General features: G+C 39.8%; 3 protein-coding genes across 3 annotated transcripts; 1 reads left to right on the forward strand and 2 right to left on the reverse strand.

Moving 5' to 3' along the window:
- Positions 1-205: 205 nt before the first annotated feature.
- On the reverse strand, positions 206-11,663 carry LOC102237849. Its single transcript, XM_005797578.2, has 14 exons — positions 11,572-11,663; positions 10,667-10,706; positions 10,392-10,498; positions 10,123-10,179; positions 9,742-9,993; positions 9,063-9,185; positions 7,433-8,945; positions 5,835-6,169; positions 5,574-5,684; positions 5,221-5,343; positions 4,067-4,430; positions 3,801-3,860; positions 2,817-3,145; positions 206-2,707 (listed from the first exon to the last, which is right to left on the reverse strand). Exons 7-14 carry the CDS (start codon positions 7,434-7,436, stop codon positions 1,235-1,237), a joined length of 2,799 nt encoding a protein of 932 aa, XP_005797635.2. The 5' UTR covers positions 7,437-8,945; positions 9,063-9,185; positions 9,742-9,993; positions 10,123-10,179; positions 10,392-10,498; positions 10,667-10,706; positions 11,572-11,663; the 3' UTR covers positions 206-1,234.
- A 2,961-nt stretch (positions 11,664-14,624) lies between these two features.
- LOC102223107 (heme oxygenase-like) lies at positions 14,625-16,580 on the forward strand. Its single transcript, XM_014476140.2, has 6 exons — positions 14,625-14,733; positions 14,854-14,925; positions 15,055-15,166; positions 15,263-15,478; positions 15,766-16,038; positions 16,166-16,580. The coding sequence occupies exons 2-6, from the start codon at positions 14,876-14,878 to the stop codon at positions 16,346-16,348; spliced, it is 834 nt and encodes a 277-aa protein (XP_014331626.1). The 5' UTR covers positions 14,625-14,733; positions 14,854-14,875; the 3' UTR covers positions 16,349-16,580.
- Positions 16,581-17,564: 984 nt separating this feature from the next.
- LOC102223365 (RING finger protein 11-like) lies at positions 17,565-22,071 on the reverse strand. The gene is made up of 3 exons (XM_014476150.2): positions 21,668-22,071; positions 19,933-20,105; positions 17,565-19,063 (listed from the first exon to the last, which is right to left on the reverse strand). Exons 1-3 carry the CDS (start codon positions 21,764-21,766, stop codon positions 18,892-18,894), a joined length of 444 nt encoding a protein of 147 aa, XP_014331636.1. The 5' UTR covers positions 21,767-22,071; the 3' UTR covers positions 17,565-18,891.
- Positions 22,072-22,258: the final 187 nt, after the last annotated feature.

The raw sequence follows: 22,258 nt of genomic DNA on the forward strand, positions 1-22,258 counted from the left end.
GCCAGTTATTTTTTGGTAGCACAGGCAGGACTGCGGCATGCAAAAGAGGACGCCACTTTTCGGATATTGCGTAAACAAAATAGCCGCTTCGGGGTATTAGAATGACACAGCGGAAAGCTTCGAACATTTTTGTGATAAAACTGACCATCATTGACACATGTTTCACACGTTTAATGACATACTAAACTGGTGAAAAGAATACATTTCCTGACACTATGCAAAGGCCCTGTCATGTTTGCAAAGCATGCATTCTGTTCAGACACTGAAGATTAGAGCTGCCATTCTAAAACACCTCAAATGCTAAAATCCCCTATTTTTGTTTTTAATGTGTGCATGTGTGTGTGCGTGGGCTTGCGTGGGGATAAGGCCCATGTTTCCAGCAAAAACTATTTTGTGACACGTGATTTCTCCTTATGGGACCCAAAACTCAGGTCCTATGAGAAGAAGTGCTGTTTTTAGGTTAGCGGGTAGGTTTAGGACTCATGTGAATTGAGTTTAGGTTAGATTTAGGGTTATCCGTGTACTGGTAATGGTTAGGTTTAGGGTAAGGGTCAGTGTACCGGGACTACTGAATGTTTGGTTAAAGGACGGTGCATTGCATTTCTATATTCAAGTTACAAATATGAAAAATAAATGGAAAATCCAAATGCCATGACTTTCAAGTCATAAATGGCTCCCAGAGGTTTATCACATGGTCATAGTTGCAATAATACATTGTTATTATTTTTATTAGTGCTGTAGGAACCACCAGTGGTGCTTGCACCACAGATTGAGAACCATAGCATCAATGCACCAAGAATGTCTTTTTCTTTTTTAAGTATGACAGTAGAAATTACCGTACTTTTCCTGTATATTTGGCCTCTGAAGAAAAGGTACAAATTTTGTAAATAATTATAAGATTTTTATTTTGCTCACAAAAATAAAGAAAAAAGTTTTCTATTTCTGTCAAGATCAAAATTAGATACTTATTTTCAACAAGTCATTTTAGGTAAACTTAATTTTAAATGAATGTGTGATATTTTTTTATGTACACAAAAATCTGAATATCAATCTACTTTAATTACCAAAATGCACAGATTTCACTATGTACAAATATTGGGACAAAGCTGTACAGAAATATAATAAGAGAAAAAGCATAGATGCCAGAAAAATCGATGAAGCAATTTTTCATAAAATGATGATCCCAATGGATAATTTTCCATTGTCATAAATTTAGCATGAGTAGTCCAGTCCTTTATTCTGTTTTCTTGAGTTTTGTGCCATCGATGCTGTTGTCCACTGTTATCTGACTGTTTCTTGTTCCATCTGATGTGTTTTTCTTGCTGAACTTGCGCCGGACCACCTCACTAACTCCAGATCCAGCAGCTGTCCCGACAACCCCACCAATCACGCCTGCCAAAATCACACCAAAAACCAGACCCAGGATTGCACCAATGATGACCATCTTCGGCACCTGTTTGGCAGCATTTCCCATTTCTCCCCAGACTGAGCTCTCTTTCACCATTTTGGCCCTTGATTTGACTTCAGAACCCATCTTCCCCCATACGGGACTCTGTGCCACCAGTTTAACTCCAGTTTTGGCACCAGAACCCATCTTCCCCCACATGGGGCTCTTAGCCAGTTTCTTTGCTCCGGTTCCGAGCCCAGCTCCGACATGCTTTGAGCCACTGGCGACCAGTTTGGCCCCTGAGCCCATTTTTTCCCACATTGGACTTGCAGTCACAGCTTTTGCCCCAGATCCCACCCACTCAGAACCATCCACAAACTTCTGGGGAACCCTTTTACGCACAGCTTTGGATATTTGACCCGCAGTAGCTCCCATCTTTTCCCACACAGAACTGTCCACCACTATCTTTTGGAAGTTTTGGGCACCACTGCCAACATTTCCCCACACTGGACTATCCTTCACCTGTTTCGCTCCCTGTCCTACCCACGCTGAGCTGTTTGCCAACAGTTTGGGTAACATCTTCCCACTGGACTCCATTTTCTCCATTATAGAACGGAGGAGTGTGGGTGACATGGTCGAAGGAGTAAAAGTCGGAAGGCTGTCTATGCTTGTGTTGCTTACACTCATCTCTGCCTCATCCCTTGTGTTCCCAATCTCATCCTCTGTTATCTCCTCATTTATTTGGGCCAGAGGCTGCCTCATGGTGCTGAGCTGCCCAGCTTGTAGTGCTGTCTCTTGCTTTATGCCCTTTCTTTCCCTCACTATCTCCAGCTGTCTCTGCCTCACTCGGTCCTCCACCTCTTGAAAAGCAGGACTAGAATAACACTGTCCTCCAGCTTCCTTCACCGTCTGCTCCACCTTCTCTAACAGCTCTGCCACATTCTTTTTCTGCCTCCAACCTTGTCCTTTCTCCATCACGTGAAACCTGTCTGTGCACTTTTCCACCAGCTTTACCAAATCCCCCCTCTGGCTGGCGATGTATTCCTCCACGCTCTTGCCTCCTGCTTTGCCGCTTTCCCTCAGTCGATCTGCATATGTGAAGAGGACCACAGTGTGCTTCTGCACTGCCTCTGGGCCAAAAACCTTCGCAAGTGCCGAGAGGGCCTGCAGCTCGGTCTTTGCTGGCTGGTCCAGTGGGACGCACAAAAGGAAGGCGTGAGGACCGGGGCTGGACAGAGCAATGCATGAGGAGATCTGAGCTCTTACTTCATCTGGAGTCTGTTCCGAGTTGAACCAATCAGGTGTGTCCACCACCGACACCTGCAGGTGAGAAAAACTGAATCAGTTTGGAAGTTGGAGGGATATTTTTATGGAATCACATCCAGAAAATGCACACGCAAACTTGACCCTCCTGGTTGCAATCACTAACCCTTTTTCCATCAACCATTGCCTTCTTCTTCTCGCACTTCTGAGTGGCTGCTGTGAAGCTCTCTGAATTGGACTCAAACATTGCCTGTCCCAGGATGGTGTTGCCAGCTGCGCTCTTCCCTGACCCGGATAGACCGAGCAAGACCAGACGAACCTCAGGGGTGGATGAGGGCAGAGACGGAGACGAAGGAGGTGTCGAGGACTGGGATATGGGTGAAGGAGAGGCGGCGAAGGTTTGTGTGGAGTGTGAGGAGAAGGAGAAAACAGGCGAATGAGGAGGCGAGACGGTCTCAGGGGAATTCTCTTCAAAGCTGTTGATTCTGTGATGGACTGAAAATCCAGTTACAGAGAAACGAAGGACATTAACAATTATGGTAAAAACAATTTCATTTACTGTGATTCAGATGTAATAGAACTATAAAAATGTTTGTGAAAACAACTCGTAAAGTAAGACATCAGTGGTACATTTTAATATTATCCAACAAAAAATTTAAAATCATTGGGCATCTGCTTATTGTGTATCCTTGGAAATATATTGCTATTAAAACATTTCTTGAAATCTACAACATACATAAAAGATCATCACTGATTGACTGCTGTAATTTATTGCTCCAATAAAATTCAAAATTGTTTAAAGTACAGTGTAAAATAGGCCACCACACCACCCACTATTAAATAGATATACAGTACGAAAACACTGCTATAACATAGGAATGTTTTTATGTATTTTGTCTCATTACAACTACAAAACAGGACAAAACAAACGATTGATTCTGAGTCTGATTTGTTTTGTCAGAATATGGGAAATTCCCATATTCATTTGCAAAAATATAAAATAATATAAAAGTAATTTCCTTCAGTTCAGGGACATAAATGTTCTGATAAAACACATTTAAGATTCTGCTATGAAACATGACACACTTTAAATAGGTTCAATGGGTGTGAATACTTTTCCACCACTTTAAGCAACAGTTGTCAAACTTACAAGTGGAGATCAATTTAGGCTTTGATTTGGCCTCTGAGATCTGTGAGAGTTTGGCTCCATCTACAGGGGAGAAACAGGAAGAGCTGGAATTATTTCACCACATATTTTACCAAAGCCAATGGAAGGATTTCTCTGGGTAAATTTACTGCACAAAACAGAATGAAAAACAGACAAGTTTGATACTTATCTGTGTAAAAATAAAACATTTTAGCCTACTATGCTGAAACAAGGTGTCACATTGGGTAAAAATCTTTTATAGCACCTACCTGCATTCAGTCTGAAACTGGGTGTCCTGGTAAACTGCGTGTCTTCTTGTGGCTCTGAGTGTGAGGGCTGCTCAGGTGCTGGAGATGAACAAAGCCCACTAGAAACTTGAGTCTCATCTACTCGTCCTTCTACTTCGTCTTTGTATTCTCTTTTCCTCTCCACAGTGCTGATAGCTTCCTCTCCTCTGCCGGAGACGCCCGTGTCTGGGTCGCTCTTCACCACCACAGGCTTTTTCTTCTCCTCCTTCTGAGCTTTGAAACTTTCCATCAGCTCTCGCTTTCGCTCCAGTACCCGTTTCTCCAGCTCCCTCTCTTGGGCTGTTTTCATGTAAAATACCCCGTTTCTTTGGACCATGTCATCGATCTGTTGATGAATAGAATGGCAGCTGCTTACTGTTGAAGTTATTCTCATGCATTTTGACAACTTTTTTGGCACTATTGCCTTTGGGGGAAGACATGCAGCGACAGCAAAGGTCTGAAGGTTGGGAATCGAACCAAGGCCAGCTGTGACCATAGCCTCAGTATGAATACCCCTTTAACCACATTTTTAAAAATGTTTTAACGTTATCTACATATTCAGTGTTCCGTTAAAATTTCTAAATAACACCGGACTTCCAATCTTCACAAGTAGACAAAATACTTTTTTTTTTGTACACAAAATGTTGTTTAATCTGTATTTGTGATGTTATCTTGGTGTTTGAACACACAAACACAAAAAAAGCACATTGCTTTGTTTGCTCAAAGCAGCACAACAAAAATCTCAAATCTTACTGGTTTGTCTACTTGCAACTGGAACACACTGAACTCTCATGTGATATCATCCTTCACAGATCCAAGCTTAGATTGGGAGACAACTCCAATGCTGCATCACGCAAGTCCTTACAAAGAAGCAAATGTTCTGTTCCTTAGCTCCATGACAACATTTAACCGGAAAACAAATATATTCATTAACTGGAGTCATCTACAGGAATACCTGTAGATCACCTAACCAGACCTGATTGCATTTGAATCCTAGTTTCAGTATTGAACAATGCAAAACGAAACAGCACACATTCCAGGCAGCTGACTGCGTGACAGTGACACAACGACAGAATGCTTGAGCAGTCTCTGCACTGATAACTATTAGCCAATTATTTTCTGATTCATCTGCTCACCTTCTCCAGCAGTTCCTGAACCTGCTGTTTGTCTTGTCGCTGGCGGTTGTTGAAGACGTGGTACCTTCCTCCGCAGCGATCGATGACCTGCCTCAGGCCTGGGTCTTCTCTCTGCAGGTATTCCTGTGGATGAATTAGGCCTGAATGAATTGTGACCTGCAATGCTTTGCATTTCTTCTTAATTGGTGTAAAATGAAACCACTTAAAGGTGTGGAAATATTTAATGAATGCATGAGGGGTAGAAGGAGGAAGTAAGTTAGCACAGAAAACAAAGAAGAAACAAGGAAGTGCTAGTGGGAGTATTGATCACCTTTTAAATTTTTTTTACATGCTTAGATTTAATTTTCTTTTACCTCCGCCGATTTCCCCATCAAATAGTCTCCACATGTCAGTAACACCAGAGTGTGATCCAGCACTTCAGTCCCAAACAACTTTTCCAGCTCTGCTGGAACTCTACCCTCTATCTGCAGATAAAAAAGGGAATGTTTACCAACTGCATAGTCTTCGACTGTGCATTGCCCTAATTGGTGTAAGGCAATTGTTACAGGTGATCTTAACTGGTCATCAACATTTTGAATTAACAAATAAAAATTAATTTTGAAACAGCGGCAGACCTCAGTGAACTGGCAAACGGGCACCAGCAGCAGAACAGCGTGTGGACCCGGTGCTACCAAGGTCATGGCCCGCTCGGTTTCCTTTTTGATGTCGTCATCTATGTTGGATCCGACCCAGTACCATCTTGGCGCCTCCACAATGGTCACGCTCCTGCCCTCAGTGACGCCCTGCCGCTGTGCGCAGATCCTGGAGGAGTCGGAATTGCTGGGAGAGAGCTGGCCGAGGATGGTGTCCCCTGACGAAGTCTTCCCGCACCCGATGTTCCCCAAGAGAAGAAGCCGTAGGTCTGAGGCCGAGGACCCATTGAAGCCTTCTCTCAAGTATTCACTCATGTCTAATGTAAAGGATATAGAGTGGTAGGTCAAATGAGCAACGTTTATTTACAATTCAATGATTTTATAGAACCCACATTCACAACAAAACATTTCTTACTGCTTGAATATTTCCCTCAATTTGTTTCAAGCACTACCAATTTGTGGAACTGTGTGTGGATTGGAACTGTTCATTTAAAATCTGTTCTAAAGACATTTCCATATTTCTCACATTTAGAGGGATGGTGTTTGGCTCATTGTAAGATTAAGTAGTGAAGTGTTAGACCCCACATTAGGATCATACATGAAAAACAATTAGCTTAGTCAAAATATGGTGATAGGAGATTAAATTAATGTTGAGTTAAACTGAGGGATGTTTAGCTTTCTGGTGACATTTCAGGACAAATCTAAAATGCACAATGATCAATCCCATACTACCTGAGTAAATATCACTACACCTTGACCACCACCACCAGTGGGAAAGGCGGGTAAAATGTCTTGCTCAATTGGATGCAACAACTGAGATGAAAGAAGGGGTTTTGAAACGGCAGCCCACCAACTACAGGAAGAACGCCTCTCTCCTGAGCCACCGTCACCCCCAAATGTTTAGTTGTTCCTTTATCTGCAAATCCACAAGTGACCTAAGTGACAAGATAGTGAAAGCCGTTGCTCCAATAGGCTGAAGCCACAACCTGTTTGATGTCAAGGTACTCGATAAGCCACACCTGGCCAGTCCAGTCCAGCTACATTCTGCTCTGACTTTGACATTACATTTAGCCTAGTATGCAGATATTAAACATCTACAAATGTTAAAGTACACACAGACTACAAAACACTGATGGTGACATTATTACACTGTGCACTGGTGTTACGAGTCATGAACAAACTAGTAGTTCATTTAGTTTTTATTTTGAGTATACTTATGTGAATTTCACTATGTTTTAATTATCTGTATCTTTTAATTACAGTTTTGTTAATTGTACGCCGGTATGCCTCTTAAATAAAGGTTAAATTAAAAAAAAAAAAGCATACAAGTAAACCTTGACCCTTATGTAACAACTATTATCATTTCTTTTCTAAGAAATGCTGACAGAACCCACATTTTCTCTGGCCACAATAAATTCTCAGAAACAAAAAATTTATATGGCCCAGAAACTTATGCACCACATAAATGGTGCATAAGCCTTAGCAGTCTTTAGCTGCTAAGGCTTCAACAGTGCATTAAAAACTTTTATTTCCTTAGAACACATGCATGTAAAAGAAAAAGAAAAAAACAATGATCTTACTCATGTATTTGATGTCTACGAAACTGCATTCACACAAAGGTTTCACTTTCTTCAGTCGTTCCTAAATGAAGATTCCCGTACAGTTCGCTTCAGCGCTTGTCGCGTCCCAGCAGTCTACTAAAAGCTGCCAGCTCAGGTGAGGTGCTCTCTGCCGGCGAGTTTACCATCTCACCACTCCCAGCTGTGACCACACATGCACAAACACAATTATTTGTGTATTTTTGTGCACAACAGGTTTCTGTGTCTGCAGGGCGGAGAGCATTCCAGCTTGGGGTGGAGAGATGCTATAACCTGCTACACATGTGAATCACTAAGTTTTATCTGCCGCACCCACGAAGAAGCAGAACTGCTGGTGTCTGTCAGAGAACATCTCCTTCAGGGTTTTATTGTTACCATGGAGAATAAACTGTAAGCTGTGAGAAAATATTCTGTTTCCATGCATGGGTTGGTGTGAGGGCACGTCAGAAACCAGACAGGTTTACAGCACATGGACACAGTGGTTCAAACATAACCTTCTGTTTGTTTTCATCAGAAAGGAAGTAATGGAAAAGTACTTTGCATTTTTGTTTTACATAATTCATCTAAAATGCTTCAGGTACAAGTTTACAAACATACTGCTTTCAGTAGCCTCTAGTATTTTTGGTGCGACAAAGACTTTACAGTTGTTCAATGAATCATGTTGAATGACATGCAGACCAAAATGAACTTAAAAGTTAATTTTAAATGAAAAAAATAAAGTTAGTCCAACAAGAAGAAATTTAGTAAGCTCCAAAATCTAGCCACTGTTAATGTTCAAAAAGTCTTTAAAAAAAGTGTCATCCTGCAGTAGTGTAATCACAGAATTAAAAAAAGAAAAAATCAAAAATTTAGTCTACACTTGAGTAGCTCAAAAAGAGTTATCCATTTCTTCCAATGAAGAAATAAATGTTCAATATTTTGAGTGTAAGGTTATGCCTCAAGAATAATTTAAGAATTCATACCCATCTTTACTGGTGTGCTAACAAATATGGCTGGCTGTATGTCCTAGTTTAAAAGAGTCTTGTTGGAAATTCTGAAAATGTTTACTCACACCTGGTCCAATTTTAAAGATGCCAATTATGTGTCAGATAATTTGCATATTGTTTGAATAACATTTTATTTTATTTTATTTACACATTATCCACAACGATTCAATAAATTAATTTTAATCATAAGAATAGGGTGGGTTAATTTTTAAACCTGAACCAGGATGTGAACTCAGCACATCCTTTTCCCAGTGAAACAGGATCTCCTTGTGACTTCTCAAATGGAAAACACCTACACCACTTCATGCCCAGACAAATCATTTAGTCACACAACAAAAACAATGCAATAAGTGTCGATACTAAACTTAAATAACTGCATTAATACATTTCAAAATAAATAAAAAAAATACACATCTATCCATGGATCATCTTGGTGAAGAATGGATTGAGTCTTCCACCTTCATCTAAAGCCCAGGCATCATATAAGCAACATTTTCCAGAGTGGAGACCTAAAAGAGAAAAGCGAGTTAGAAACAGGAAATTTCCCCTCAATTTATAATAACATTTTCCTTTACATGAACATACACAGTGCAAAGCATTTGGTTTGAGCATGCTGCCCTGCTCACCAGTGTGTGCTCTGTGCAGCTAGTCAGCTCAGGTATCTGTGTTGTGAGGCACATTAGAGGAGCCAGAGCACACAGCAAAGAGTCCAAGAACAGAGAGAGGCTGCCAGACATGCACACACGTTTCTGCAGAGACACACAAAGTCTGATATGACTCCTGCAGGGCATGAATATGTTGGAGCAATGCACTAGCTATTCCACTTCATTTTTTTGTACTTGTTCAGCCCTGAAATTGTGGAGACATGTTTTACTGTCTGCCAAACTCAGGCTCTTCAAAGTCTGTTTAGAAAGATTGGATTAATTCTGTATTGTGCTTTTTTTAATCAACTGGTGTCTAAAAAAAATATAGTTTATTAAAATTACTTACATTAATTGCACACCACTTTTAAAACAAATACACTTATACTGGTGAAACGTTCCAGATGTTTAAAAAACACACAACGCAATTCTGGTCTTTGTTACTAAATTCTAATAAACCATATATTTCACCTAAAAAAAAGACTCGCTGACTCAGACCCTGAACATGTGCACGCAACATTTTTTTTTCTCAACAGTTTGAAATTCCTGTTTTAGTTTCCAAATACATCAGTTTGTGGTTTTAACATAACATGTGACAAACCTTAGGGGTAAACGTCTACAAAGCACTGTATTTCTTTACAAAAACATATTTTGATCTACCTACATTAGTCTCTTCAAGATGGCTGCCAATGAGAGACATGGACTCTCCCAGGAGGTGTAGGTGTGCTGCAGCGCTGACTGGACAGTGGTCAGAGCAACAGGGACAGTTGCTTGAAGAACCAAAGGGAGCGCATGCATCAGCTACGAAGCTGCATAACTCAGGACCAGCAGTGGCTCTGACTGGCGAAGGGGCCTGCAGGTCAGCGCTGTTCATAACTGGAGGGAACGACATGCTGACATCTCTGTCTGCCATTTCCTGGTGGTTGTCAAGACACAACAATCCCACAGAGGGATTTGAATGTTTCTGTCAGAAACATAGTTGGATATGCATCTGCGGGAGGTGAAATGACGAAGTATTTGTTGCTGCAAATAAATACATGAATACCTGAGCAACAGCACCCTCTGCTGTGCAGCTTGAATGCAGCAAGTTGTCTTGAAAATTCTAATAAATAAATAAATAAATAAAAAATCACCGTTTAAGGATTTCATTTGAAAAGGTTTATTTTTTTTTGTAAAGTGACAATATTATCAGCAGGCAGTTTCATGGATCAGTCCATTTTCAAAGTTTTCCTGGTCTCTAACTGAAATCAAACATTAGATTCTGTTCTAATTTGAAATCATTTGATCAAATTTTCTTACAGTGTGTGTTCTCACCTCCGGATCCTCCATCATCCATTTATCTTCAGGCATGTAGGCTAATTGCATAGGGAAAGCACAAGAGGACTCCATCCAGTGAGGTTCAGACTCTGTTCCAATGTTATCTGGAATTGTAGCAATTTCACAACCCACAAAAACTCACATTTCACAACACATTTTGAAAACACAGGATATGAAAGACTTATGTAATCATATTTAATATTCTTATTATCTCATTAAAGATCTAATCCCAAACATTTAAACACTGTTGAAACACAACAGTGAGTCCTTACCAGCATGTTGGGTTCTCTCAGTTGGGGCACCAATTAGTTCCTGAAAAAGATATGTAAACATTTTTTTTTAAAGATAATGTTAAAGATGATTAATAAATCTCAGTTTTTCAGAAAAACTTAACATTCTAACAGACAATGCTGCCATCATACAATAGTATTTACAATAATCTATTAAATATACAAGATCACTGGAAAACATTCAGTCTGTTGACATGAAAAAAAGATGATTTCTCAAATACACACATTAGAAAATGTATAATCAAGTGTTTCTAAAAAGGTGCTCAAAGGGGACCACTTCCAGTCTAGTGGTGACACACTGAGACCAAAAGTTTCTGAAATTTTATTTTGTTGTTGTCATGTTTAGGCCGGGACTGAGTGACATGCATTCAAAAATAGAAATAAAGAATTTAGTAGATGAAGCAACAGAGCATGAGAAATGTCAAGCCATGTTTATAATTTATTACTGTACATTATATTGTTGGTTATTAATAACTTAAAAATATCACTTTGATAAGTCATCTCTGACCTCACACTTCCAGAAAACTCTTTGCTCTTTAGGACAAAAACTCTTCCCGCTGCTTTTGTCATCACTTCTACCATAGCGACTTGCCAGGTGACTGTAAGAAACCTGATCACTTAATGAAACTTTCCATAAGTTTATTTATCCATCCTTTTCTGTGTCACTCATTCCCTCCAGTGGAGTTGATATAATCAAAAGGCATTTAGGTTATAAATGGAAAACATAAGTAGCCAGCACTCTAGAGCATTTTGAAAACCTAAGGTTCAGCATGATTCTGTCTGGTATTCCTTTAATTTATTTAGATTTTGGTCGTACTGACACACCAATTCCTATTTTGTCTGTTCATTTTATGAAATGTCATAAAATAAATAAGTAATAAAATCACCTTATGAGGGTTACATTCCTTAGCATTCAGGTTTGCTTGTTCCATGCCGTTCAAATCCATGAAAAAATCCACCTTCTGCTCCTCTTTTGGGTTTACAGAGTCCTTGCAGTCAAGCCCAGAGCTACTAATCCAGGGGTGGGCACTCCTGGTCCTCGAGGGCCGGTGTCCTGCAACTCTTAGATGTCTCCCTGGTCCAACACACCTGAATCCAACAGCTGAATCTCCTCCTAAGTGCAGTCAAGTTCTCCAGAGTCCTGTTAACGACCTCATTATTTGACTCAGGTGTGTTGAAGTAGAGATGCATCTAAAAGTTGCAGGACACCGGCCCTCGAGGACCAGGAGTGCCCACCCCTGTACTAATCCCTGAGCAACATGACATTGAGCTCTGCAGAGGCCTAAGAAGCAGTTCATTTGAATCAGGTGTGTTGGAGAAGAGACACATCTAAAGGTAGCAGGATATGAGAACTGCATTTGGGCACCGCCAGGTTAGACCATTGTTGTTTTTTTATCATTGGTTCTTTGGATGCTATTCTCTATGTCAGAAAAAAAAGGTGTGCTGCAACACACCTGATTCTGATGGTTTCCAATCATCAGAATCATTTCATTTCAAGCTGATCAGAAAATTTTGATTGTAGCTATTTAAATCAAGTGCACTAAAGACAAAAATCACAAGCAAGTAGAGCCTTTCCTGTCTCTTTTATTGTTGTACCAGCTGAATCTGTGCCAGAGTTCAAAGGTTATCCAAATGTTTTCTATTAAAAGACCCGCATGTTTAACCAGAATAAGCTGACATGCTGTGTGACACTCACAGTGGGTAAATGATTTAACTTTATCCTGATGACTTTCATTTGATTTTACCTGACTGAGTGGTACTGCTGCAGGTAACAAGTCAAACAAACATGTCACCCAGCAAATTACGATACAAACAAGCGATTTAAGAACATTTTTAATCGATTACTTGCTTTATTTTCACAATGAAAACAATGTTCTGCTTCATTTACGCATTAGATTGTCGCAACATTTATTAATAAATAAAAGAAACGCGGCGGACTAGTGGTCCTGTCAGACCATCTGACGTTGTTATGAGACGTACAAGTTAGTGCAAACTCTGAAGTGGAAAAATACTCTTTATTGATTTTATAACTTAAAGCTCACGACTTTAATGACCTCACAAATCTGGCTCGCTCACACTGGAACCCAGGGGTCAACCTCAGGTCTTCACGCAGACACTAACAACAGCAGCTGTTTCATGTTTACTCCGTGCTCCGCCTCCTCTAAAATGCTGAGTCACGTTTCAGTCTGGAGTGATGTTTCATGATTTATAATAAACATGACCACTGGGTGTCGCTGTATACGACGGAATGCCTACATAACTAAGGTTGTTGTAAATCTCCCTTGCACTTATCAAAAAGGACATTCATTTGAAAAAGCCATAGGATTTCTTGAAATATGATTAAACTATATCATTAATATAATAAAGTGACACTGATACTGAAGCTCTGGTTTTTGGAAAAGTTTCTCTCTGCTGGCTGCATTTTCTACCGTTAAAGACCAGGAAGTAGCGTAAATCTGCAGTCTTTCAAAAAGCAATTTCCATATGACCTGTCAGTTTCTCAATTCAAATGACACAGAGATTCAGAATACTTTGTTCTAGCATAAGCATATTCTGTTTAAACAGCAGTCTAACCTTTGATGGTGCAATTTATTCGCTCAGCAGGTGATGTCTATCATAAAGTCAGGCTTTTACTGACTCAGACTCCTCGCTAAGGTCAAAGGTCATCTGCCTGTCAATGAATTTGGAAGAAGTAATCCATGTTTTTATACAGCTGGATTCCTTATACTGTGATGTTGATCAGTCACTATATTAACAGCTAGCATAGCACTAACTGTATTACAAATGTGTGCAGATCTTAATCTATATTCTGCTAATATCAGTAAGAGCACTATTAAAAATTTTAACTTAAAACACAACTTAAATTTATGGTAAATGGAAACGCAGCTAGTGTGCCCACATATACACTTACACCTCAATCCATTGGCTTCCACTGCTAATGAAGAGTAATTTTCAGTGTTGCTGTTTGTTTTTCAAACTTTTAACAAACTGACACTTAAATATTTTTGCTTAATTGCTGGATCTTTATATTCCACCCAGGACAATTAGGTCTGCTGGAAGTTCCTAAAGAAGGCAACTGAGGTTTTGGGGTGGCTGCTTCAAGAAGTGCCTGCAGGGGCACATTAGATATGCCACAAAGGTTGAGATCTTTCTATCTGTCTTTTGTAAAGACAGCGTTTCTCTTTTTGGAATGGTAAACTTCCACAATGCAACTTTGGCCTTTTTAAGTCATTCATAGATCATCAGTTTTCCCTAAAAAGAGGTGATGTGAGACACAATATCAGGGATTTTTCAGTTCCTTCACAGCTTGTATCATAACCCTTTAATTTTTACAAGAGATTCAGCCTAAACTATGTAGTTTATTCATTTATTTTCTAATGTATCTGTGTTGTGTTCAATTGTGTGTTACATGAAATGAAATTTATTGGGATTCGATAAAGAAATGACATTTACACTTAACCGTGTTGGATTTTTGTAAGCCGATTCTGAGGTTGTGACTAGTTTTGTCAAGTAAAACTTGTTGCGGTGGTGGCTGCTCATCTTCCCACTCAAATTAAAGCTACGCATTAACATGTGATTTGTGCTTGTATAACATTAGAGTCTGAACTTTTCCTCTCATGGTGATCTCAGAAATATTCAGTGTCATGCTTAGCACTGGCTCCTCCTCTGATTCAACTTTGGGAACTAAATTTGCCCTGTCATGTTTTGCACTCGGCCCGCCCTAGGCTTTGTTCTCCAGGGAATTGCCAAAAAATCCTCACTCATGCTATGTCCCATGCTCCCTCCCCTTGCAGTTTTCCAAGCCTACTTGTGAAAACAGCTGTATCATGGTTTGTCTCTAACCCCTCCCACTGCTTCTGCTGAAGTTGTCATTTTATGTTAAGCAGACGGTTTGTGACTCAGAGTTCCTGTTTTCATTGAGGCAGAAGGGGGAGGGAGGTGGAGACAAGCAGCTTGTATAAAAGAAGGAGAAGAACTAAAGCTCTCAAACTGAGCAAGAGAGCAAGATAGAGAGCTGCAGCTCCATCTGAAGGACTTAATCACAGCTGGTAAGTAAATCACAATTCAAATATCAGAACCTTTGCTGATGTTTAGATTTTCTAAATCTTCTCGGTGTTGGGATATTATGTGCAAAATGATACATTTTTCATAAACATATTTTCTGACAGGTTTAGCATATTTAGGAGCACAATGGAAACAGAAAAGAGGACTCAGAAATCAGCAGAGCAGACCGTAACCAGGTTAGATTGAGCCACTGTTATTTCCTTCATACCTCTAAAACTTTGTTTTGGACTTTTCCCCCATTGTCCAGATATGACTGATTTTCTTTAATATCCTGAAAACCAACGTTGTTGTTTTCTCTCACACAGAGATTTGTCAGAACAAATCAAAGAGGTGACCAAGGAGAGTCATGTCAGAGCAGAAAACACAGAACTGATGCTGAGCTTCCAGCGGGGGCAAGTTACACTTCAACAATATAAGGTAATGACAAACTCTACAGCAAGACGGCTGAGATAAATAAAATTTTGGTTGGATTCCAGCGGGTTAACCAAATGCACTTCTCTGCCTCCTCCATAGCTCCTCCTGTGCTCCCTGTATGAGATCTACCGGGCGTTGGAGGAAGAGGTGGACAGGAACTCCAACCATCCCGCTGTTGCACCCATTTACTTTCCCGCTGAACTGGCCCGGCTCAAGTCCATCGAGAAGGACCTGGAGTTCTTCTATGGACCGGACTGGAGGGAGAAGATTGTCGTCCCTGCTGCCACTCAGAGATATAGCCACAGACTCAGACAAGTAGGTTTTCTACATTCCACATACAAAGGGGAAGGAGAAGAGCATCACCCTTTCTTTTGTTTATTTTAAGGCCCAATATAACTTGATATGTTAAGTTTTGGCATAGACGAAAAGAAACTAATGTTTCATGAATTTCTCATTTTTACACAGAATGCATGAAATGTATTTTGCGAGATCCGATATATAGGTTTTTGAGAAAAGACAAGCAGGTCACAGAAATGCTTGTATCACAAAGGATACATTTGGCGAAAGAGAGGTAACACGCTTTATTCTTGTGTATTTTTTAGATTGGCAAAGAAAACCCTGAGTTCTTGGTTGCTCACGCTTACACGCGATACCTGGGAGACCTGTCTGGAGGGCAGGTGCTCGGCCGAATTGCCCAGAAGTCCATGGGGTTGAAAAGCGCCGATGGTCTGTCTTTCTTTGCCTTCCCTGGCGTTTCCAGCCCCAACCTGTTCAAGCAGCTCTATCGCAGCCGGATGAACAGCGTGGAGCTGACGGAGGAGGAGAGGAACGGCATGCTGGAGGAGGCAGTGAGGGCCTTCGAGTTGAACATCCAGGTGAGGAGGGGGCGGTGGATGGGCACTGGAATCACCTGCCAGGCAGCTGAGCAAACAAGATTAGCCTGAGTTAATCTTGTTGCTTGTTCACTCACAAGCAGCTGATGTTCTCTCACTTGGTTTACAGGTGTTTGATGGCTTACAGAAGATGCTGAGTGTGCCGGGAAATGTGCAACAGCAAAGCTCAACAAACTCCAAAGCAGTTCACAGTAAAACACTCCAGATCCCAGGAACCATTTCACCAATGCTGAGGATGATACTGGGACTCTTTGTGGCTCTGGCTGCTGTCGTGGGACTCTATGCATTATAGAGACAGTTTGAAAAAAATGTTTTCCTGATCTGAAGATCCTTCTGTAAATAACTGATAACAATTCCAAGTAAATTTTTGAGCTTTTAACAAACTAGATTTATACTGTATTTGTTTACATTGTGTACTGACTCAATTTGTACTATTTTCCCTATCACACTGATGCACTGAATGCATTAAATGTGCAATACTGAAAAAATACTGTATATCTGCCACATTTTTTAATAAAATCTGTTGTAAAAAGAGAAAAAAATGCTTGTTTATCCTACAGTTCTTTCATTATTATCTTTTCATGGATATGACCGTGTGAATGTTGAGCCCCCACAGCTGGATGATAGCTCCTGTTTATGTGGCCTATTGGCTCTGTTGGTGTTTTTCAGATTGAGTACAAACAGTCTGTGGAGATAAAAGAGGTTACAAAAAAAGATTCTTTGCAAGGCAGATGATGCTGTTTATCATGGTTCCCTACAGATATAGATTCAAAGTTATTTTCATATCAATGAATTAATCAAATCCGAGACTCTGGTCTTGTGCCCTAAGTGGAGGAGATTTATCTTGGGACTTCTTTCACAGAAGGGAAAAATGGAGTCAATCTATCAAGATTGACTATCAATCTAGTCAATCTTTCATGGACAAGAGAGAACTGAGCTAAAAGGCAAAGGTTTTGATTTACAGGTCAAGCTAAGTTCCTATATGGTCACAAGCTTTGGGTAGTGACTGAGAGAAGGAGATTGGAGCTACAAGCAGCCTAAGTTTTCTTCCTCAGTGTCTCTAAAAGATAGGATGAGAATTTACAGGAAGAACTTTAAAGCAAAAAAATATATATATATTTCCTGATCATCTGGATTCTGCTGACTTTGTGTTCAATCGTTCACTTACGTCCAGCTAGTAGAATAAGCTGTCATCTTTGAGGACATGCCATATCAAATAATGTCAGCTAAAGATTGAATTTCAAGCCTTGAAAAAAACAGCTAGATTATTTTCTTTTGTATAGACAGACTTTCATTTAGTGAGGACTTGATATTTTGCCATTTGTTCTCATGTGCCTTCAGTTATGGTTTTGTTTTAGGCCCTGCTCCACATGTGTCTATTCCTTGTGCACAAGTGTGCTATGTGTACTCTAGTAGCTTCTGTGCATTATTTTGTGTTTTGTTCTTTTTTGAGGATTTTCAATTATGGCTGAAAATACTCAAAACCAATGAACACAACTCATCACCTCAAAAGATTCAGAATATACTTTTATTGTGACTTATCAGTTCTCACACTTTTTTGCACTTTTTGCATACATTATAAATTAAAACAGATACAGACTCTTGGTGTTTGTCACCAGCAGCTTCTTCAAACACACCTGTGACACACAGTGCTGGTATGAGTTTCCTCCTGGAGGAAAACTAAAGAACGACAAAGTAAAAGTCAAAACTGATTGTACTTCACAGAACTTGGCTTACATCAACCTTTAGAAAAGGCACGTCGAGCGCACAGTAAATCAGAAATGTCCTCGTACTCAAATCTCTCAACGGTTCAAATCATGCTTTACATTCAGTCAGTCTACATCCCTTCCTAGTGCTTCACCAGTTCTTCCAACACAACACAAAGTCAGTCTCACATTACGTGTCAGACATCAAAAGGCGAAAACATTTTGCGCTACTAAACTCAGAAACTTTGGAAATTTGTAAGTTGCTAAACGAAGTCCAGAACCACACAACAAAAAAAAAAAAAAAAAGAAAGACAGGAAGTCATAAGTCACACTTCCTAGACGTGCCCGTCTCAAACAACCGTTACCTAAAATGCTTAAAACAGAAATTAAAACACATTTTATATGGAACCCACAACCTACAGACTTTAAGATTAGGAGCTCAATATGGCGATAAGGAGGCCTGAACAGGAAGTTGTGATTCTGTAAATGTTTCTGATGGTAAACATGTATAGAATCTGGAAGAACTGGATTTTAATTCAATTCAAAAGCAAAAGGGAGAATTCATAAGGAGGAAGCACTCAACAACTAATGCTTGCAAAATAAAAGACAATCAATTCTTGAATCATGTGAATGACTGAACTGATAACATGTAAAAAGAGCGAAGTCCTGACAACTTTAATTTAGTTGCGGAAACTAACGTGAATTGTGTGAACGTATTTCTGCAACATCCCAGAATATGGATTCTCTATAAGAAAATCATCTTTTCACTTTGTGTTTTCATTGTCAACTTAACCAAACACTGATTCTCACATGACTCAGATAAATCGCTCTGTCTGAAATAACGGACATTACGCCAAAGAGGAAGTAAACAGCTGATTATTTAAAAACGAAAATCATTGCATTTTGTAATTTTTTAGCTCATCTGACTTGATTTGGCACATTATCCTCCTGTGAAAATCCAACATTTCTTCAAACACAAACATGTGTGTAACTGTTCTTGATGTGTGTCTTCATCCCCAGAGATCCTAGAAATACCTGCGCAAGGCCACACCCTGCTACCAGTTTAATAGCGAGGGTAAAAATGGTGTCGTTCCTTCTGGACAGGATCGGGAGCAGCTACCAGCGGGACTCAGTTGGTTTCATATGTAGACAGCAGGGCGGCGTCCACGGGCTCCATACAGGAGGGGCAGGTGAAGGAGCGCATCAGCCAGGGGTCGATGCAGTCCAGGTGGTAGATGTGAAGGCAAGGCAAGAACCGAATGGGATCACCATATTCAAAATCCATCATGCAGATCACACACCTGAGGAATAGAGAAGCAGCGTTTCAGCAAACAACATCATGCAAAAGAATTAATTCATTCCTGTAAAACTTTTTCACGTTTTATTTCTTTACAAGACAATCTTGGCTGTAACAGTATTTTTATTTGGATTTTAGGTGATAGGCTAGTACAAAGTAGTGCATAGCAGTGAAGAAGAAGAAAAATGACTCAGTTTTCCAACATTTTTATATATATAAAAAAAATCTGGAAAACCTATTATGCATTTAATTAGCCCTTCTGAATGAAGCCTTTTCGATTTAATAACAGTTGTAAAATTTTTATCTATGCCAGCTTTATTCATCTAGAAACTGAACTTTTTACCCATTCTTCTTTACAATGTAACACTCTTCCTTTCAGGCCTGCCCGTTAAGGTGGAGAGCCATGTTTTAGTACGTGCAATATTGCCATAGTCTTTCCGTTTATGGAAGATAGATTAAGCAGAGCTTTGTGACTCATTCAAAGCTTGGGATATTGTTTCAGAAATTAATTGTGCTTTACAATTTCCCCACAACTTTCTCCTGACATATCGCCTGTGTTCCTTGATGTTGTTTGTTCACTTATGTTCTGTAACAAACCTGAACATCTGGATGTACACTAAGGTTTAACTACACACAGCTGGTCTCAATTGATTAAATATAATTTCCCTTCTCCTCCTATTCAAATCCTTTCTTTTGTTGGCCTATCACATAAATCTGCAAGGCAACACAATGGATTCTGTGGTTATGCTCAAACTAAACGTTAAAAAAAAATCAACAACAAAAATTATTGCAGATGAAAACTTCCGCAAGGTACAGAAAATAAAAGGTCTTTTAAAATAAAGTTTTGTGATGAGGTCAATATTTAGGACTTACTCTTTTACTTTCTTCTCCGAGGCGTCAGAGCCAGGGTTGAAGATACCTGTGGGAAGATGCTGGATGAGTCCGATACGCTGAGCGATGCGGATCTGTTCCTCCTCGGTCAACTGGTTGGCCAGACGACTCTCGCCTGGCGTAGGATGGAAGACTGGCACAGGCGGGGTGTGCTGCTACAAACAGATCACAAAACACAGCCCGTGTCATCTCCAAAAGCATTTGTTTCACACAAATTCGACCACAAATCTAGTTTTTCTTCTACACTGCTTAAATGTTTTGCTGCCCATGGGATTTCTGCTCATACAGCTTGCTTTTTGTAAAATCTTCACTGTAAGTACTCATGCTCACTGGAGAATTGCTTTACATGTTGAACCAGCTGATTGTTCTTATCAAAAACCAAATAATACCTGGCTTAAGACAACAAATCTAACAATCAATCAACAATCTGCAAGGTAAGCAGGAGAGATTGAAAATGTGGGACAAAAAAAACAAACAAACCCCGAAACAAAATGAAGTAGCCATGGGGAATGTTAGATTCAAGGCAAACAAAAACAGATGAGAATGAAAAGCTGGCAGGGACACAGTGGGAACATCAGGAATGTAGTATTTTATGTTTTACTAAAACATGGCTGCAGGGAGATATTCCAGACACTGAAGTCTATTTATCTGACTGTGAAATTAACTGGCAGACGAGACTTTTATTCAAAAATATTGAGATACATGCACTACATAAAAGGTCAACTTTTTTTCCTCACTATCTGACATTAAATGAAACAAAACCTTCCCGGTCTTGAACCATTTAAGATTCAAGATACATTACACCCAACTGCTAAATGCCAGAAGAATGAGAGAGAGGGAATTTGGGCTATTCAGAAATGTACAGTGCATTCAGAAATGCTTCACTTTCTCCACATTTTTGCATTTGTCATAATGAGGTATTTGTGTTTAGAGGTATGTTTGGGGTATCCTTAAACAAGACTCTACCAATAGTTTATTGGAGTTTTTTCTCATTTCTCTTGACATGAAAATGTAAAAAAACATAACATCTACAATAGCTGCGAGAATCATGCAACCTAATTTAAGCTAGCCCCCAAAAACTTTAAGAGAGTCCTCTCTGAAGCAAAGAAATTAGAGAAACTATAACATTTAGGGAACATTTCCTGAGCATTAACTTTAAGTTACCATACGGGAAGATTCAAGTAAGATTATTGCTTATTACCTACCTGTCAAGAAATTATTTTTCTTTTTTTATATTCTCTGGAAACAATGAAGAGTATTGCACATCAGCTCCTTTTCAAACTTCCTTTTATTTCCACAATTTAATTACAGTTTTTTGTTGTTGTTTATTTTTCATACAGCACCAAAATACAACAAATGTCATGTTGAGGTATTTTACAAATAGATCCAGTTCCAATTGTTTTTACATAGAGTCCAGTTCGGACAAAAGAACTGAATTCTCAAATCAATTCATTTTAAACCAACAGAATCACATGCTTGATGTCAAAGTGTAAACCTCCCATTAGTCTGAGCCATACTTTTAGGGCTTTAGAAATCAATCGAACAAATTAATGATCTGCCTTTATCACACTTCTACAAACTATATCTTTTATACCTTAAGAGATTTCAAACAACTGCCTATTCATGGGATGGATTTTAAGATGGCATTTTAGTCATAAAACAATTAAGTGACGTCAATCCTCGGGCTGGGCGTAAAGTAGACAACCAAGTTGCTTACCTGATAGGGCGGCGGGGGCTCTCCTGGCAGACTGCCCCCCTCGGAATCGTTCAGCAGCGAAAGGTCATCCCCACCTTGTGAAAACAAGCAGTTCCCCATTGACCTAAAACCACCATGAGAGAGAAGACACTTCTTTCTGTGGGCAGAACTCAGCAGAGAACCTGAGCCTCAAAAAGCAACCTGAGCAGTACCCGGACGGTAACTTAGCTCGAAGCTGCTAGCCGCAAAAAGGAGGCGGCAGGAGACAAGAGTTCAGACAAATCACCGCAAACGCGGATTGATACGGGTTCTCTTATTCCAAGCAGGTGACACAGATGTTAACTGTGTTTGACAAGGAGACGGTTCTGCGTCCAGCTGTTTGCTGTATTTACAACAGGCAACAAGCCGGAAATGTCGTCACGGGAAGCTGGCCAATACCACACTTCCGACCTGCAGTGCAAAATAAAAGTCTGAAGGAGGCACAGCAGCATAAAGGTGCAGAATAAAAACGACTTCCACACTTTTTGCAACACACTCCACATTTCATGAAGTTTTAGGGCGAAAAAGTAGTTTGCTCATTCATATGATACAACAAAATAAACAACAAAAACA

Source organism: Xiphophorus maculatus, chromosome 5 (genome assembly GCF_002775205.1).
Source record: "Xiphophorus maculatus strain JP 163 A chromosome 5, X_maculatus-5.0-male, whole genome shotgun sequence".
In the NCBI taxonomy this organism is placed as follows: Eukaryota; Metazoa; Chordata; class Actinopteri; order Cyprinodontiformes; family Poeciliidae; genus Xiphophorus; species Xiphophorus maculatus.

Excerpts from the sequence above, each read along its gene's own strand:
- LOC102237849 (XM_005797578.2), bottom strand. Across the intron at positions 3,146-3,800 it reads GCCTAAATTGATCTCCACTT|TCCATCACAGAATCAACAGC; the intron begins GTAAGTTTGACA and ends CTGGATTTTCAG. Across the intron at positions 2,708-2,816 it reads CAATGGTTGATGGAAAAAGG|GTGTCGGTGGTGGACACACC; the intron begins GTTAGTGATTGC and ends TCTCACCTGCAG.
- LOC102223107 (XM_014476140.2), top strand. The coding sequence starts at position 14,876 with ATGGAAACAGAAAAGAGGACTCAGAAATCAGCAGAGCAGACCGTAACC. Across the intron at positions 14,926-15,054 it reads GCAGAGCAGACCGTAACCAG|AGATTTGTCAGAACAAATCA; the intron begins GTTAGATTGAGC and ends TCTCTCACACAG. Across the intron at positions 16,039-16,165 it reads CCTTCGAGTTGAACATCCAG|GTGTTTGATGGCTTACAGAA; the intron begins GTGAGGAGGGGG and ends CTTGGTTTACAG.
- LOC102223365 (XM_014476150.2), bottom strand. The coding sequence starts at position 21,766 with ATGGGGAACTGCTTGTTTTCACAAGGTGGGGATGACCTTTCGCTGCTG. Across the intron at positions 20,106-21,667 it reads AGCCCCCGCCGCCCTATCAG|CAGCACACCCCGCCTGTGCC; the intron begins GTAAGCAACTTG and ends ATCTGTTTGTAG. Across the intron at positions 19,064-19,932 it reads TCGGAGAAGAAAGTAAAAGA|GTGTGTGATCTGCATGATGG; the intron begins GTAAGTCCTAAA and ends TCTATTCCTCAG.